General features: G+C 39.5%; 1 protein-coding gene across 2 annotated transcripts in view; it reads left to right on the forward strand.

The window, feature by feature from the left end:
- Nucleotides 1–18,527, forward strand: part of FKBP5 (FKBP prolyl isomerase 5) — a 112,930-nt gene that overhangs the window by 32,803 nt on the left and 61,600 nt on the right. The window contains exon 3 of one of the 2 annotated variants that reach the window (XM_020886702.2): nucleotides 17,655–17,784. In XM_020886702.2, coding sequence (XP_020742361.2) covers nucleotides 17,680–17,784 — 105 coding nt within the window. In that variant the 5' untranslated portion in view covers nucleotides 17,655–17,679. The remainder of the gene's footprint in view (nucleotides 1–17,654; nucleotides 17,785–18,527) is intronic. The other variant, XM_020886712.2, reaches the window with a different exon arrangement.

The raw sequence follows: 18,527 nt of genomic DNA on the forward strand, positions 1-18,527 counted from the left end.
TGAAGCTGAAGCTCCAATTCTTTGGCCACTTGATGTGAAGAACTGACTCACTGGAAAAGACCCTGCTGCTGGGAAAGATTGAAGGAGGGAGGAGAAGGGGATGACAGACAATGAGATGGTTGGATGGCATCACTGACTCAATGGACATGAGATTGAGCAAGCTCTGGGAGTTGATGATGGACAGGGAAGCCTGGCGTGCTGCAGTCCATGGGGATTGCAAAGAGTTGGACACAACTGAGTGACTGAACTGAGCTGATGGGCAGCCTCTGGAGTCTGGAAAAAGCAGGAGACTCTTTCCTAGAGCATCCAGGAGGAATGCAGCCATGCTAGCACCTTGATTTTAGCCCAGTGAGACCCATTTCTATCTTCTGCGCTCCATAACTGTAAGATAATAAGTGTATATTGTTTAAGCCATTACATTGGTGACTGTTGTGGCAGCTGTAGAAAATATCTAAGAGGATAACCCTCAGAATTAATAAAGTTTTACCAGAAGGTTGCAGTCGAAAGTGAACTCTGTGATAACAGAGTAACTTTCCACTCCTTGGGAATTGTTTTCCATTCCACATATCAAACCTCATTTTCCTATAAGGTAAAACATGCACTTATTCATTAAAAATTAATCCTAGATATAAAACATTACAGTTGGGGAACTTCCTTGGTGGCGCATTGGATAGGAATCCGCCTGCCAAGGCAGGGGACATGGGTTCGATCTCTGGTCCCGGATGATCACATACACCCTGGAGCAACTCAGACCGTGTGCTGCAACTGCTGAGCCCAGGTGCCCTAGAGCCTGTGCTCTGCAACCAGAGAGGTCACCACAGCGAAGAGAACCCCCCTTGCTCCAACTAGAGAAAGCCTGTGTGCAGGATTGAATGCTCAGCGCAACCAAAAATAAATGAATTTTGTAAAAAATTAACAGTTGGAATAAACCTTAGATTTATCCTTCTCGTCTAACGCCCCCCCACCCCCAAAATTTACAGATAGAGAAATGGAAAACAGCAAGAACCAAAGATCCCGTAGCTTAGTTACAACAGGTTTGAGTTTAAATTTAGGCACAGGGCAGTACTCTACCGTATACATGCCCTCTAATTAGAAATCTGTTCTGGAAACATGGAATATATGAGTCATTCCAAAGAGGGTGTTTACTTAGAAAGATAGACAAATCTTTATCTAGCTGACAGGATTCACTTAGGTTAACTTGTCAGTTTGGAAGCTCCTGTCTTAGGTATGGTGTCATTCTCCAGGTTAGATTTTTCAGAGTAGACCTAGAGAAGGAATATAGTCCACTGATAATTAAATTTCAGTGCTGATGCCTTATACTGTCTACTATTTTATTATGTTTACATTGATTGCTTTTGAATATCACAGTTCATTTGAGTTTATCTAGTGCCTCTTGTATGTCCATTTACACTAGGTGGTGGGGGTTCAAAAATGAATAGGACACACTCTGCCTATATGATGTTACAGACCTTTTGCCATACGTTATCTTGTTGTCCTGTTCTTAGAAATCATCAGCAGATTTGGAATCTGACTGTTTGATCCTAATGAGTCAACTCAAGTCAATAATATACCACTGTGGCACAGGGAGAAATTTAATTTTTCTATCAAAACATGAAGAGAGTCTCACTCCTGTATTTACCCTTAGCAGCGTGTAAGTTCCATGGGAATTATTTCATCTGTACTGCCACAGGACATAGTAATCAGAAGTGAGGTTGGGACATTAAAAGTTTGAAAGCCAGTTTCGTTTTCCTGGAAGCAATTGCAACTGTACTTTTATCTTTTTTTTAAATATATTTATTTTTATTTATTTGGCTGTGACCAGGGTCTTAGTTGTAGCTCTGATCTTTACTGAGGCACGCAAGATCTTTAGCTGCGACTTGCAGGATCTAGTTCCCTGAGGAGATCAAACCAAGGCCCCCCTGCCTTGGAAGCACTGAATCTTAGCCACTGGACTAACAATTAGGGACATCCCTATACTTTTATCTTAATTACCTTGTAGAATCTGATAACTCCCAAATGTATACTGTCACCCAGAGCTCTCCTGAGTGCAGGCTTCATCTCCCGACTGCCTTCTGGATCTCTTACAAGCACCTCTCACTCAACCAGAGTTTGCTTCCTCTACATAGGAGGCACTCCACCATGTTTGAATTAAATTGAACAGAAAGAATAAAAAATCCTGATGAGTGCAATGAAATATTGTCATCATTTCATCTTTTTTTAAAAAAACTTGTCCTAAGTCTAAAAAAAAAATTATGAAAGAAATACTTAGTGTTAATACTTATGATAAAAAATTTTACAAGTGAAAATTCCTTTTTACTCTCCTAAATTTCATTTTCCAGAGGTAACACTGTCTTACCAGTGGTTAAATATATTTCTTGTATATATTAGTAAATGTATACCATTTTCTTCCTAAAAATAGGATAAAAAAAAATAGGATCATACTAATTGTTCTGTAGCTTCCCATTCACTTCATGGTACATGTTGGACATTGTTCCAACTTTCATGTCATTATTAGAAGATTGCTTATCTAGAATAAGGACTTCCCTTGTGGCTCAGCTGTTAAAGAATCCACATGCAGTGCAGGAGACCTGGGTTCAATCCCTGGGTTGGGAAGATCCCTGGAAGAGGGAAAGGCTACCCACTCCAGTATTCTGGCCTGGAGAATTCCATGGACTATATCATCCATGTGGTTGCAAAGAGTTGGACATGACAGAGTGACTTTCACTTTATCTAGAATAGCTAAGACCTCACCTGTTTCCTATGAATATTTTTAGAATTTAGTTGTCTTAACTCGAGGAAAGAACAATGATGAAAGAGACATTTTGGCATGTAATATGTAATATTTGCATAATTGTAATCCAGTGCTCTGAAATGATTGTACACACCAGATCTATACTGGGAACCATAATTGGTTGCTGCAAGTAATTGTGGTATATACCACATTGTCTGTACCACATATATTGTTCCTTTGTGACATCATCAAGTGACTTTGGTTTTGTTTACAGCCCAGAGAACCAAATCATTGGGCACTATGCATTATAACAACACATTTCATTTATTACAGTGGTATTCTTTTTTTAATGGATGGACATCTACAGAATCCTTTCTCAGTTCATTTGTTTTGATGTTTTTGATGTTTAGACTCTTAGCTCAATATTCTTTTTAGATTTATCTCATCCTTTTCAAAGACTACATAATATTCTTATGCTATGAATTTGTCAATTTTCATTTAAACATTCGTCTTGAGGAAAACCTTATTTTTATTTAGCCATATTAATTTAGCTGTAAGTTAGTTCAGTTAAGTTCAGTCGCTCAGTTGTGTCTGACTCTTCACAACCCCATGAATCACAGCACGCCAGGCCTCCCTGTCCATCATCAACTCCCGAAGTTTACTCAAACTCATGCCCATCGAGTCGGTGATGCCATCCAGCCATCTCATCCTCTGTCATCCCCTTCTCCTCCTGCCCCCAATCCCTCCCAGCATCAGGGTCTTTTCCAATGAGTCAACTCTTCGCATCAGGTGGCCAAAGTATTGGAGTTTCAGCTTCAGCATCAGTCCTTCCAATGAACACCCGGGACTGATCTCCTTCAGGATGGACTGGTTGATCTCCTTGCAGTCCAAGGGACTCTCAAGAGTCTTCTCCAACACCACAATTCAAAAGCATCAATTTTTCGGCGCTCAGCTTTCTTCACAGTCCAACTCTCACATCCATACATGACCACTGGAAAAACCATAGACTTGACCAGACGGACATTTGTTGGCAAAGTAATGTCTTTACTTCTTAATATGCTATCTAGGTTGGTCATAACTTTCCTTCCAAGCAGTAAGTGTCTTTTAATTTCATGGCTGCAGTCACCATCTGCAGTGATTTTGGAGCCCCCAAAAATAAAGTCTGATACTGTTTCCACTGTCTCCCCATCTATTTCCCATGAGGTGATGGGACCAGATGCCATGATCTTAGTTTTCTGAATGTTGAGCTTTAAGCCAACTTTTTCACTCTCCTCTTTCACTTTCATCAAGAGGCTTTTTAGTTCCTCTTCACTTTCTGCCATAAGGGTGGTGTCATCTGCATATCTGAGGTTATTAATATTTCTCCCGGCAATCTTGATTCCAGCGTGCTTCTTCCAGCCCAGTGTTTCTCATGATGTACTCTGCATATAAGTTAAATAAGCAGGGTGACAATATACAGCCTTGATGTACTACTTTTCCTATTTGGAACCAGTCTGTTGTTCCATGTCCAATTCTAACTTGCTTCCTGACATGCATATAGGCTTCTCAAGAGGCAGGTCAGGTGGTCTGGTATGCCCATCTCTTTCAGAATTTTCCACAGTTTATTGTGATCCACACAATTGAAGGCTTTGGCGTAGTCAGTGAAGCAGAAATAGATGTTTTTCTGGAACTCTCTTGCTTTTTTGATGATCCAGCGGATCTTGGCAATTTGATCTCTGGTTCCTCTGCCTTTTCTAAATCCAGCTTGAACATCTGGAAGTTCTCGGTTCACGTATTGCTGAAACCTGGCTTGGAGAATTTTGAGCATTACTTTACTAGTGTGTGAGATGAGTGCAGTTGTGTGGTAGTTTGAGCATTCTTTGGGATTGGAATGAAAACGGACCTTTTCCAGTCCTGTGGCCACTGCTGAGTTTTCCAGATTTGCTGGTATACTGAGTGCAGCACTTTCACAGCAGCATCTTTCAGGATTTGAAATAGTCAACTGAAATTCCATCACCTCCACTAGCTTTGTTCATAGTGATGCTTTCTAAGGCCCACTTAACTTCGCATTCCAGAATGTCTGGCTCTAGGTGAGTGATCATACCATTGTGATTATCTGGGTCATGAAGATCTTTTTAGTACAGTTCTTCTGTGTATTCTTGCCACCTCTTCTTAATATCTTCTGCTTTTGTTAGGTCCATACCATTTCTGTCCTTTATTGAGCCCATTTTTGCATGAAATGTTCCCTTGGTATCTCTAATTTTCTTGAAGAGATCTCGAGTCTTTCCCATTCTGTTGTTTTCCTCTATTTCTTTGCATTGATCACTGAGGAAGACTTTCTTATCTCTCCTGGCTGCTCTTTGGAACTCTGCATTTAAATGGGAATATCTTTCCTTTTCTCCTTTGCTTTTAGCTTCTCTTCATTTCACAGCTGTTTGTAAGGCCTCCTCAGACAACCATTTTGCCTTTTTGCATTTCTTTTCCATGGGGATGGTCTTGATCCCTGTCTCCTGTACAATGTCACGAACCTCCATCCATAGTTCATCAGGCTCTCTATCAGATCTAGTCCCTTAAATTTATTTCTCACTTCCACTGTATATTCATAAGGGATTTGATTTAGGTCATACCTGAATGGTCTAGTGGTTATCCCTATTTTCTTCAGTTTAAGTCTGAATTTGGCAATAAGGAGTTCATGATCTGAGCCACAGTCAGCTCCCGGTCTTGTTTTTGCTGACTGTATAGAGCTTCTCCATCTTTGGCTGCAAAGACTATAATCAGTCTGATTTCGGTGTTGACCATCTGGTGATGTCCATGTGTAGAGTCTTCTCTTGTGTTGTTGGAAGAGGGTGTTTCCTATGACCAGTGCGTTCTCTTGGCAAAACTCTATTAGCCTTTGCCCTGCCTCATTCCGTACTCCCAGGCCAAATTTGCCTGTTACTCCAGGTGTTTCTTGACTTCCTACTTTTGCATTCCAGTCCCCTATAATGAAAAGGACATCTTTTTGGGTGTTAGTTCTAAAAGGTCTTGTAGGTCTTCATAGAACCATTCAACTTCTACTTCTTCAGCATTTCTGGTTGGGGCACAGGCTTGGATTACTGTGATATTGAATGGTTTGCCTTGGAAACGAACAGAGATCATTCTGTCGTTTTTGAGATTGCATCCAAGTACTGCATTTCGGACTCTCTTGTTGACTATGATGGCTACTCCATTTCTTCTAAGGGATTCCTGCCCACAATAGTAGATATAATGGTCATGAGTTAAATTCACCCATTCCAGTCCATTTTAGTTTGCTGATTCCTAGAATGTCAGCATTCACTCTTGCTGTAAGTTAAGCAATCTATGAATGTTTAATTGATGAACAAATCTATGCTTGTGTTCTTACTCTCAAATCATTACTTTTTCATTTCCCTGTGACTTTTTCCCCTGTGTATTTAAGCTTGTCTAGTTCTTTCTTATTCTTAAGCCTTCACTCTTCAGTCCCCTTTTAACCAAAGCGTTTTACTGTTTCCCTTTGTAAGCATAATATGAGTATCAAAATTCTCACCTGTCAGTTTTGCATCTTATACATACCCTTCTACTTTACATTCATGTATGCTGCCTTTCTCTCCTTTCCGTTTAACTTCTGAATCTTCACTGCTGCCTAGTGCCTTTGGGAGTTACTAGGGGATACATAAAATCCGCATTTTCTTTCCTTAAAAACTTTTTAGCCACATATATATTCATGGAAGGTGTCCCATTTTATTCTAAGAATCTTCAGAAACATTTGGGAGGTAATTGCATCCATAAAGTAAGGACATGCTAAGAAAAAATGAGCAATCAGATAATAAAGAGTATATAGAAATAAACATCATTTTAAAAAATTCTTTGAACAAATTAAGTGACACAGTGGACATGGCTGACAAACAAAAGGTGATCTAGAAATTTCATCAAAAGATATATTTTAAGATATAGAGCAGAAGGACAAAGATGGAATCTCAAAGACCAATGTTTCCCAACCCTCTCTGCACACTAGAATCATCTGAGATGCTTTCTAAAAACATGGGTATCCTGACCACAGACCAGTTACATCCAGACTCTCTGAAAGTGGGTCCACTGGCAAAAGTGACTTTTTAAAGCTTCTTGGGTACTTCTGATATTTATCCCAGAAACATGTTTAGGAGACCTGAAGCATATAACCAAGGATATGCCCAAGTCTGTCTAATAATACTTCTGGAAGCAAAGGACAGACACTGAAGGAAAAGGAATAGCAGGTACTTCCCTGAGATCCCCAGAGACATGCTTTCAGTGTTGAAGGACCAGGATGTTAAGGCCCTTGCACGGATGAAGGAAAGAAGGCAAATGCCATATATATCCTAGTGGTATAGCTGAACCCCTGGAATCAAAAAAATTTTTACCTCTTTATAGAAGAAAATGGGAGCCACCGTGTGTATTTGGGAGGGAGGGAAGCCTGCCTGGTCTCATTGATGGAACACCGCATCTGCTGTCCCCCGGGTGGGGCTCTGCTTAATTTCTGTGCTCTTTGGGAGGGTGTCCGGGCTCCCTTGGGAAGAGCTGCTATAATTAGTGTTCAGAGGCAGTTGCTCTTTGTTCTCTCCTTGGACCCATCTCTTCTGCATTCTAGTTCAGTGATACACTTTTTCCTGTTTTCAAGCTCAGAGCTTTATAAGTTTTCTGTCTCTCCAGTGCCATCTCAGGGAGAAAGTTGACCTTGGTCCTGTCTTTCAACATTTGGCATTTGGATGTTCTCGTGTTTTCTAGATTTTTGTTTTGTTTTGTTTTAATACTAATTTAACTCTTTGCCTGCTACTTATTTAAGAACAGTAATTTATCCAAGTAAATGGTTAGTGACAAGAGTAATTATAAATTTGGTCTATTAACTTTGCTTTCTTCAGTAATTACTGGAAAAAGTGAATTTACCAAAGCATTGTATGTATCTGAGAGAGACAATAAAGGAGGAAGCAATTTGTAGCTATCAAGCGGTAGTTCAATTTAGGATTCTCTTTCCTCTCCCGTCTTTATGATTGGGCATCCCAGAGTCTTTGGTCTCTCCCTCCAGAACTGATGTAGAACGCTTCTGGAGGCTCGACTCAGAACTTTGGGTTTGCACTGGAAATGCAGAAGGCATCCTCAATTAAGTGGAAGGCCAGAGGACTGAGAGAGCTGTGTTTAAATGTACAGTGCTGTGGCATTACGCACTTCACATTGCTGAGCAGTTATCACCACGCTTTTCCAGAACCTTTATATCTCCCCCAAAAGACACTCTGGATCCATTAAACCACCACTCTCTAGTCTGCTCCCCCTGCCCTTGGTGATCTCTATTCTGTTTTCTGTCTCTGTAAACTTGCCTGTTCTATGTACTTCATATATGTGAAATTATACAATGTTTGTCCTTTTGTGTCTTATTTTACTTAGCACAACATTTTCAACTTCCTCCATGTTGCAGTATGTATCAGGATTTCATTCCTTTTTATGGCCAAATAATATTCATTTTAACAACATATAATTCATACTGCACACATAACCATATTTTGTTTATGGACACTTGGATTTTTTCTAAGCTTTTGGCTTTTGTGCATAATACTGCTGTACCTGTTTGAGTCTCTGGTTTTACTTCTTTTGGGTACATACCCAGGAGTGGAATGGCTGAATTCTATGGTAATTCTATGTTTAATATTTTGAGGAACCAGCAAACCTTTCCACAGAAGCTGCACCATTTTACATTACTACCAGCAGTGCGTGAGGGTTCCGATTTCTCTACATCTTCACCAACACTTTCCGTTTTTTGATAATAACCATCCTAATGGGTGTGAAGTGGTATCTTATTGTGATTTTGATTTGCATTTCCTTTATGAATAATGATGTTGAACATCTTTTCATGTACTTATTGGTTGTTTGCATATGTTCTAGCAGGTTTCTTTTATAAAGGAGGAAAGGTGAATGTATGAGCGTATCTTAGAGTGTTTTTGTCATCTCTTCATTCCCCACCCCAATGTAAAGAAGCAAATAACTGGAGAGACATAGGTGAATAAATACAGTGTGCGATCTCATACAGACGTATAGTCTATATATTTGGTCTTGTTCCCTGTGCATGCATGTCTATCCTCTCTTTTGAATGTACGTATCATCTATAGAAGGGCTTCCCTAGTGGCTCAGATGGTACAGCGTCTGTCTGCAATGCAGGAGACCCGGGTTTGATCCCTGGGTTGGGAAGATCCCCTGGAGAAGGAAATGGCAGCCCACTCCAGCATTCTTGCCTGGAAAATCCCATGGACCGCAGAGCCTGGTAGGCTACCATCCATGGGGTCACCAAGAGTTGGACACAATTGAGCGACTTCACTTTCACTTTCATTGTCTATAGAGAGAACACTCCTCCCGACACTCCTCTGTGACTGGACTAGAATGTTACTGGCCTAGGATTGAAAGTAAATGAAGGCTTTCCAGTTCATCCTTACATGAATATTCTCAAAATTAGGATGCAGTTATACTGCTTTCAGCCTTAAGCCCTTCCTGTGTTTTCTTTCTTTTCTGCTTTAGTTTTAGGAGACTGAGAACCTTTATGGCCCATACATGTAGATGTAGATGTAAAACGCTCAGTGGTGTCCGACTCTTGTGACCCCATGGACTATAGCCTACCACGCTCCTCCTTCCATCCATGGGATTTTCCAGGCAAGAATACTGGAGTGGGTTGCCATTTCCTTTTCCAGAGGATCTTCCCAACCCAGGGGTCGAACCCGGGTCTCCCACATTGTAGGCAGACACTTTACCGTCTGAGCCACCAGGGAAGCCCCAGATATATGTGGTCCTTAAAAATGTAATTTTCTGTGCTCCTACCAAAGTAGCCAGTTTCTCTAGTCTTTTCTACCTTCTTTCTGAAAACTCTTGCTAGACAGTAGGATAATCTTTGATACAAGATACCTATATTTTAACAAAGAGAGCAATGAGTAGAGTATGTAATATGCAAGGTTAATTAGTGGATAAACCTTTAGAATGATTTCTCACTTGGGGGAATATGACAATATAGTTAGGTAAATTGAAGTTTTCAGTACACTGTTGATGAAATGCTCAGCATAGTCTCATTTTTCTGTGCTGTCTCAGGTGTTTGCCGACCAGCACTTTGGAGAGTGCATGCTTATCCATAACAGAACGAACTGTGTGTTCTCTTTCTGAGGCACTGGGCAGCAGTTTCCCCCTTTGGACAGTTCAGAACAGTGAGCTTTATCATAGATTAATATCCATAGCTACAGAGTGATTTTAAATCCAGAATAAATGTAGGGTAGGGAACAAAGACATAGCTAGCTCTCTTACAAAAAAAAGTGAAACTTTCTCAACATGTCCAGTTGGTTTTTAGGAATTATCTGTTCTTACAGCCTTTTTGTCATGTAACACTGGATCAAAGAAGTTTTTCTTTAATTTATTTGTTTTATCTGATACAAAAATCTGTATCAGATGGCATAACTGGAATTAAGGGTAAGTACTTGGAAAGTTCAGTTTATTTATTTATTCTTCCAGATTCATCTGCCTTTGAAAGTTCAACATAGCTTTAGTTTGGTTTTTATCTTTGTGTTTTAATTATTTGTGCTACTTCTTTTCATGTGGACTCCATACTGGTCAAAATCATTTTGAGATCCCAAAGTTTATTTGTATCCCTTCAAGTGTTAGAACCAAAACTGAAGAGCAAATTCCTTTATCAAATGAGATTTGTAAACCTTGCAAATCAATGTATACAACTTCCCTCTTTATTTGAATTTGAGCAAGCCACTATTTTCAAAGGGGAGGGTTAGAACCAAAAGAAAATATTTTTTTAATCCCAGAGTTTTCATCTGAAAGTTTAGCTGATCACCAAATGACGAACGTTCAAAAGAAAGGCCTTGCCTTTGGATATGTTGTATTCATGCTTTCTGAATGCTTTGTTTTTAGCTGTTTGTGATATTTGTGCTCACACACGCTGTCAAATCATTTGAAAGTAAGAGGCACCCATCATGGCACCTCATCCCTAAATGCTTCAGCATGTCTCCCCTAAGAATGAGGAGATTAGTCTGTACAGAACCACAATACTATAGCACACTTTAGAAAGCTAACATTATACAGTAATAATAAGGTAGTATGTAGTCTGTTTTTCCAAATTTTCCTAATTCTTCTCAAAATTTGCTTCTGTAAATTTTTGTTCTTCCTAATCTGGTATCCAGCCAAGGATCACACATTGCATTTGGTGGTTGTGTCTCTTTAGTCTTTTTAAAACCAGAACAGGCCCCTTTTCTTTCCTTTCTTTACCTTTTTTTCTTTTATAACATTAACATTTTGAGGAGTCTAAGCCAGTTGTCTTGTAGAATGTTCCACACCCTAATTTTGTCTTTTCTTCTTGCTTAGTTTCAGGTTAAACATTTTTGGTAGAAATACTACTTGTATACTTCCTATTACATCACAGCAGTAGGCACAGTGATACCAGCTTGTGTTAATAAAGAAGATGCAGAGTTTGGTCACGATGTAGGTTGCCTGTGTAATCAGACCACTCCACTGGAAAGCCCTTTTCCTTTTTGTATGTATAAATAGTCTGTAGGGTCATGCTTTGAGACCCTCTGACTGTCCTGTTCCCTATTAACCTTTCTGTTGATGGTTTTAACTTGTTTATTGATATGGTTTCCCTAGGGGTTTACTGATGGATGTCAATATATCTGTAAAGGCCCAGGAAATATTTTGTGTATATGTATTTCTGAAGGGATATGGTCCACGACCTCCAAAATGTTTAAAAGATCTTTTCTCCCTGTGTTTGAAGTGCTTTCTGCAAATTTCTGTGCATGAGAGAAGTGTTTTGTGAGTGGTAGGTTACTGGAATTTGGGAACAAATCTTATTCATCTAATTTTCCTAACTGTCTTGCCCAGCATCACATACAACAACTAGGTACTTAGTTTTTGTTGTTGTTTGTTTGAGCACACTTTGTTCTATCCTTTCCCTTACCCTGAGCCAAGTATTTGGATCTTTGGTGTCTGGCATAAACTGTACTAGTAAATAAAGCAAAGGGGCTTAGCTGCTGGTTTTTGGTGTTCTCTTTGAAGATTTTTGGATACAGCAAAGTTTTTGATTTGTGTCTTTGTTGATATTGAAGTAAGTTTAGGTCAACTGTAAGTGAGTTAAGATACATTTAGTTGTTTAATCATCAGTTTTATCAATAAGACATTTGTCACAAATATAAAATAGTTCTTTTTGATTGTGTAGGCAAGAGGATCCCACAGTGACTTAGGGAGCCTTAGCATTCCTTATTAACCTAATACCGCATAACTGTAGATGTTACTAAGTCTTGACTTTTCCTGCTCAGCCACGAGAGCTGTTAGGGAATTCATCATGACAGTAGGCAGTGAGGTGTTTTTTGTTTTGTCTGTTGATTAGCTTTTCAGTATTTGCCTTGCATGAAAAGGCGTCTGTCATTTTAGATGATTGATGATAATAAGAGCTAGTATACTTTTAACATACACATTATACCATTTAATCCAGAAGGTCACTCTGTGAAAGTAGATATTATTTTTAATTCTGATTACACAGGTAGAGAAAAAAGGCTTGGAGAAGTTAAAAGTAAGCAGCATCACACAGCTTGTAAGGAGCTCCAAATTCCTTGCCCTTTCTGTCTTACCAGTCTAAAAGGTAGAGGTGTTCTGGAGAATCTAAATAAGGACAAACCATGACCCTGCTTTTAAGGATCTCTTAAATCTGGGCCTTATGGTTCAAGATGGCAGACTGGAAGGACCTGTGCTCATCTCCTGCAAGAGCACCAAAATCCCAACTAGCTGTTGAACAACCATTGACAGGAGAATGATGCAACCCACCGAAAAAAGATATCCCATGTCCAGAGACAAAGAAGAAGCTGCAGCGTGATGGTAGGAGGGGTGCGGTCATGATAAAATCAAATCCCTTACCTGCCTGGTGGGTGAGCTGGGGATCTAACAAAGGGACTGGGGATCCCCAGGGAATCTGACCCTGAAGGCCAGCAGGATTTGATTACAAGACCTCCACAGTACTGGGGGAAACAGAGACTCCAGTCTTGGAGGGCACAAACAAAATCTTGTGCATACCAAGATCTAGAGGAAAGGAGCAGTGACCCCACAGGAGATTGAACCAAAACTACCTGCTGGTGTTGGAGGGTGTCCTGTGGAGGCATGGATTGGCAGGGGCTCACCACAGGGTTGGGGACAATGGTGGCAACAGTTTGAGATGGTCTCCCTTGGTGTAAGCCCTTTTGAAGGTCCCCATTAACTGTGCTATAGAGCCCAGGGCTGGTTTGTCTCAGGCCAAACAACTGCCAGGGAGGGAGTGCAACCCCACTCATCAGCAGATAGTTGGGTTAAAGCTTTACGAGTAAGGCCCTGCTCACCAGAGCAAGACTCTGTTTTTCCCACCACCAGTCCCTCCCATCAGGAAGCTTGCAGAAGCCTCTTGGCCTCCTCCATCAGAGGGCAGACAGAAGAAGCAAGAAGAACCACGGTTCCACAGCAGCTAAAACAAAAAGCACGTTACAGAAAGTTCATTAGAATGAAAAAACAGAAGTTATGTTCCAGATGAAGGGACTAGATAAAGCCCTAGAAAAACAACTAAATGAAGTGGAGATGGCAACCTTCCAGAAAAGAAATCAGAGTAGTGATAGTGAAGATAATCCAGAATCTTGGGAAAACAATGAAGAAGATGCAAGAAATGTTTATCAATGCAAGAAATGTTTATCAAAGACCTAGAAGAACTAAGCTAGTGGAGGTGATGGAATTCCAGCTGAATTATTTCAAATCATAAAAGATGATGCTGTGAAAGTGCTGCACTCAATGTGCCAGCAAATTTGGAAAACTCAGCAGTGGCCACAGGACTGGAAAAGGTCCGTTTTCGTTCCAATCCCAAAGAAAAGCAATGCTAAAGAATGTTCAAACTACCTCACAATTGTACTTATCTCACACACTAGCTCAAGTGTGTAATGCTCAAAATTCTCCAAGCCAGGCTTCAACAGTATGTGAACTAAGAACTTCCAGATGTTCAAGCTGGATTTAGAAAAGCCAGAGGAACCAGGGATCAAATTGCCAAGATCCACTGGATCATCAAAAAAGCAAGAGAGTTCCAGAAAAATTTCTGCTTTATTAACTATGCCAAAGCCTTTGAGTGTGTGGATCACAACAAACTGTAGAAAATTCTTCAAGAGATGGGAATACCAGACCACCTTACCTGCCTCCTGAGAAATCTGTATGCAGGTCAAGAAGCAACAGATAGAACTGGACATGGAACAACAGACTGGTTCTAAATTGGGAAAGGAGTACATCAAGGCTGTGTATTGTCACCCTGCTTATTTAACTTATATGCAGAGTACATCATGCAAAATGCTGGAATGAAGCACAAACTGGAATCAAGATTGCCAGGAGAAATATCAATAACTTCAGATATGCAGATGACACCACCCTTATGGCAGAAAGTAAAGAAGAACTAAAGAGCCTCTTGGTAAAGGTGAAGGAGGAGAGTGAAAAAGCTGCCTTAAAACTCAACATCCAAAAAACGAAGATCATGGCATCGAGTACATCACTTCATGGCAAATAGGTGGGAAAACAATGGAAGCAGTTACAGACTTTATTTTTTGGGGCTCCAAAATCACTGCAGATGGTGACTGCAGTCATGTTGATCTTTGTTAATTGGTGTCGTGGTTATTATGGAGATTACGTGTGGAAATTAAAAGACGCTTGCTCCTAGGAAGAAAAACTATGACCAACCTAGACAACATATTAAAAAATAGACATTACTTTGCTGACAAAGGTCCATCTAGTCAAAACTATGGTTTTTCCGGTAGTCATGTATGGATTTGAGAATTGGACCATAAAGAAAGCTGAGTGCCAAAGAGTTGATACTTTTGAACTGTGGTGTTGGAAAAGACTCTTGAGAGTCCCTTGGACTGCCGGGAAATCAAACCAGTCATTCCTAAAGGAAATTAGTCCTGAATATTCATGGAAGGACTGATGTTGAAGCTCCAATACTTTGGCCACCTGATGTGAAGAACTGACTCACTGGAAAAGACCCTGATGCTGGGAAAGATTGAAGGCAGGAGGAGAAGGGGATGACAGAGGATGAGATGGTTGGATGGCATCACTGACTCGATGGACATGAGTTTGATTAAGCTCCAGGAGTTGGTAATCAACAGGGAAGCCTGGTGTGCTACAGTCCATGGGCTTGAAAAGAGGTGAACGCAAAAGAGCGACTGAACTTAACTGAGAAGAACTAAAGAACAAACAGACAAATGAAGGACTCAATAGAAGAATACCTACGGCAGAAGAATGGATAAGTGACCTGGAAGACAGAATGGTGGAATCACTGCTGCAGAACAGAATATAGAAGAAAGAATGAAAAGAAATGAACAGCCTAAGAGATCTCTGTGACAACATTAAACACACTAACATTCACATTATAGGCTTCCCAGAAGGAGAAGAGAAAGAGAAGACCTGAGAAAATATGTGAAGAGATGATAGCTGAAAACTTCCTTAACATGGGGAAGGAAATAGTCAACCAAGTCCAGGAAGTACAGTCCCAGGCAGGATATAAATCCAAGGAGGAACACACCGAGACATAGTAATCAAACTGACAGAAATTAAAGACAAAGATAAAATTTTAAAAGCAGCAAGGGAAAACTGACAACATACAGGGGAACTCCCATCAGGCTATCAGCTGATTTTTCACCAGAAGCTCTGTAAGTCAGAAGGGGATGGCACTTTAAAGTGATGAAAGAGGAAGAACCTACAACCAAGAATGCTCTACCCAACAAGACTCTGTCAGATTTGATGGAAAAATCAAAAGCTTTCCAGACAATCAAAAGTTAAGAGAATTTAGCACCACCAAACCAGCTTTACAGCAAATGCTAAAGGAACTTCTCTAGGCAGGAAATACAAGAGAAGGAAGAGATCTGCAGAAAATAGACCCAAAACAGTTCAGAAAACGGTAATGGATCTTACATATTGATGATTACCTTAAATGTAAATGGATTAAATGCACCAGACATAGACTGGCTGGGCAGATGAAAACATGTGCATGTATGCAGTTCTACTTACTACTTCACTCTGCTTGACCACCCCCCAGATTGTATATAGTTATTTTATATCGTCAGGTTAGTCAAGTTTCCGTTATGACTTGCAATTGTAATAGTCTTCTACTTTTGATCTGGTTATTGAGTGTGAAAACTGTTCTTTTTGTTTGTTTTGATAGTGAAAACAGATAAACATCTTTTACTATTGTGATTGTGCAACTATTACTTAATACCATTGTATTATGATTGGTCAAAAGAAAAACAATAGAACTCTGTATCACCAAAACTACCATTTAATAGAAAAACCTGTAATCACTTTTTAAAATCCAGATGCATATCAGAATTATTGGAATTTTTGAAAGATAAAAGTGCCCAGATATGTTTCTAATGAGCAGCCATGTTTGAAAACAACTGAACTATATGATGATCTTTTACTTTTGTCTAGTTTGTTCCACTTTTTCTATTTCATATTCAGTGCTCCCATTTAATTTAGTTTGTTTTCCAGTTTTTCCATCTCTTCTTTCTTTCTTTGATGTTCTTTCTCACGCCTTTATCAACTGTAGTAGAAAAGCTTTGTATACATATATATATAAACAATGTGTATAATATATATATTTCAGAAAACTTATGAATTTTTGCCTAACTATAAATTTTATGACATTTTGATTCCACTTGTTTGACTTAGTATGAATAGAATGCTTGATTTCTAATTTAAAAAATAGATATGCAACAAGCAACAAAGGTTTACTGTATAGCACAGGGAACTTTATAGTCAGTGTCTAGTAATAACCTATAATGGAAAATAATTTTAAAAATAATATATGTGTATATGTATAACTGAATCACCTTGCTGCACACCTGAAACACTGTTACGTCAACTATACTTCAGTAAAATATATGTATTAAAAAATTTAACAAAGATCTCTTAAATCCAATGCATGTGTCTTCTTATGAATATGTTATAGAAAACAAATCAATGGAAGAGCTGAGAAAGTAAAGGGCAGACAGCTGCAACATAGAAGGTTAAAGTTGGTACAATGAAAGGTAGCGTTTGAGTGGGAAGAATGGGAAAGGAAAAGAATGGCCACAGTATGGAGATGGGAACGCACAGGACTTGTTGCAGGAGAAGCCTGGTCTGGTTTGGACAGAGCATGAGACAGTGAAGAAAGCAGTGGAGGCTTGACCCGAAACATAGGTTAGGGTCATGTTGTGGAAGGCGCTGAGTGCCATGGTGGAGAAGAACGTCATTCTGTAGGAAAATTTGAGCAAGAAATGAAAAATGTGGCTCTTTTAAGACCCAATAATAATCACGATAAATGTCTACATTTTTAAGTTGTGACTTTGTGCTCATCCCCTAACATGTGTTCTCTCATTAATGCCTCACAGTAACTCTTATGAACTATGGACGTGAAACTGAGGCTTGGTTATCTTAAGGAGGTTGGCAGATATCAAACATACAGCTGGAGCTGAGGCTCAGACTGGGTTCTGTCATTTTCCAAAGCCTTCTCCTGTTTTCCACTGTGATAGACTGTTTTCTTTGATCAGATCACCTGATACGTCCTTAATTCTCTGTCAAGAATATGGCTGTAGGGAAAGGACACTTTCAAGCTCTGAAAGGACTACTTCTCACTGTGTAATCATGCTAAGGAATATAATCACTGCCAAGCCTGACTTGTGCTGCTTTCTAATTTGGGACCAGAGCTAGATGGGAAATTGAAGATTTGGGTGATGTTTTATTTACATGCCTCATGACATCAGTACATGCTCATAGCAAATGTTTTTATTTTCCTTTTCAGCATTTAACTTTATTTGCCCTATGTATATCTTGGGTCAGGTAAAGTTCTGTTTCTAGGGGCATTTTAAGATACATAATGACGTGATACTTCTCCTAGCTAAAATATGTTTCTTCTCAGCAGGTTTTCCACTTTTAAAAAGACAATGACTACTGATGAAGCTGCCAAGAACAATGGAGAAAGCCCTGCAGCAGCTGTTGCTGAACAGGGAGAGGATATTACCTCCAAAAAAGATAGAGGAGTATTAAAGGTGAGGCCATGACATGTAAAGAAATTTGCTATCTGGAAATATTGTTAATAAAAATCTTTTTTTGTTTTTTGTTTTTGGCTAGAGGTGGAGATGGATTGGGGCTTCCCAAGTGGTGCAGTGGTAAACAATCTGCCTGACTATGCAGGAGAGACTCGGGTTCCATCCCTGGGATTGGGAAGATCCCCTGGAGGAGGAAATGGCAACCCACTCCAGTATTCTTGCCTGGAGAGTCCCATGGATGGAGGAGCCTGGTGGGCTACAGTCCATGGGATTGCAAAGAGTCAAACATAACTGAGCATTGAGATGGATTTCGTTTATTGAGGCTTACTAAGTACCAAATGCTACAGCTAAATTCTCATTTGGTCTTTATAACTGCAGGTTTATTTTTAATCCCAGATTATAGATGGTAAAGCTGAGAACCAGCTAGGTAAATTAACTTGCCCCAAATCATATATCTCAGTAAATGCAGGTCTGAGGATTTATGTTATGTCTGACTCTAAAAAGACTGTCTCTGTTCTCACAGAGCACAAACGGGCAATTATTTTAATATTTAAGTGTATTAAAGCTAGCTAATGACTATTTAAAAGACTTTCTCAAAAAAAAGTTAACTCGCAAAGTTCAGAAGGATTTGTTTTTTACATACAAATAGAGTTCCTGTGTGTAATGAAAATATTTTTTTGAGGTTTAATCAGAGAATGTATCTCACTTTTGAATTAGTATTCCTCCTTAAAAACACTTTTTTC

The sequence above is a fragment of the Odocoileus virginianus genome, chromosome 27, assembly GCF_023699985.2.
Source record: "Odocoileus virginianus isolate 20LAN1187 ecotype Illinois chromosome 27, Ovbor_1.2, whole genome shotgun sequence".
In the NCBI taxonomy this organism is placed as follows: Eukaryota; Metazoa; Chordata; class Mammalia; order Artiodactyla; family Cervidae; genus Odocoileus; species Odocoileus virginianus.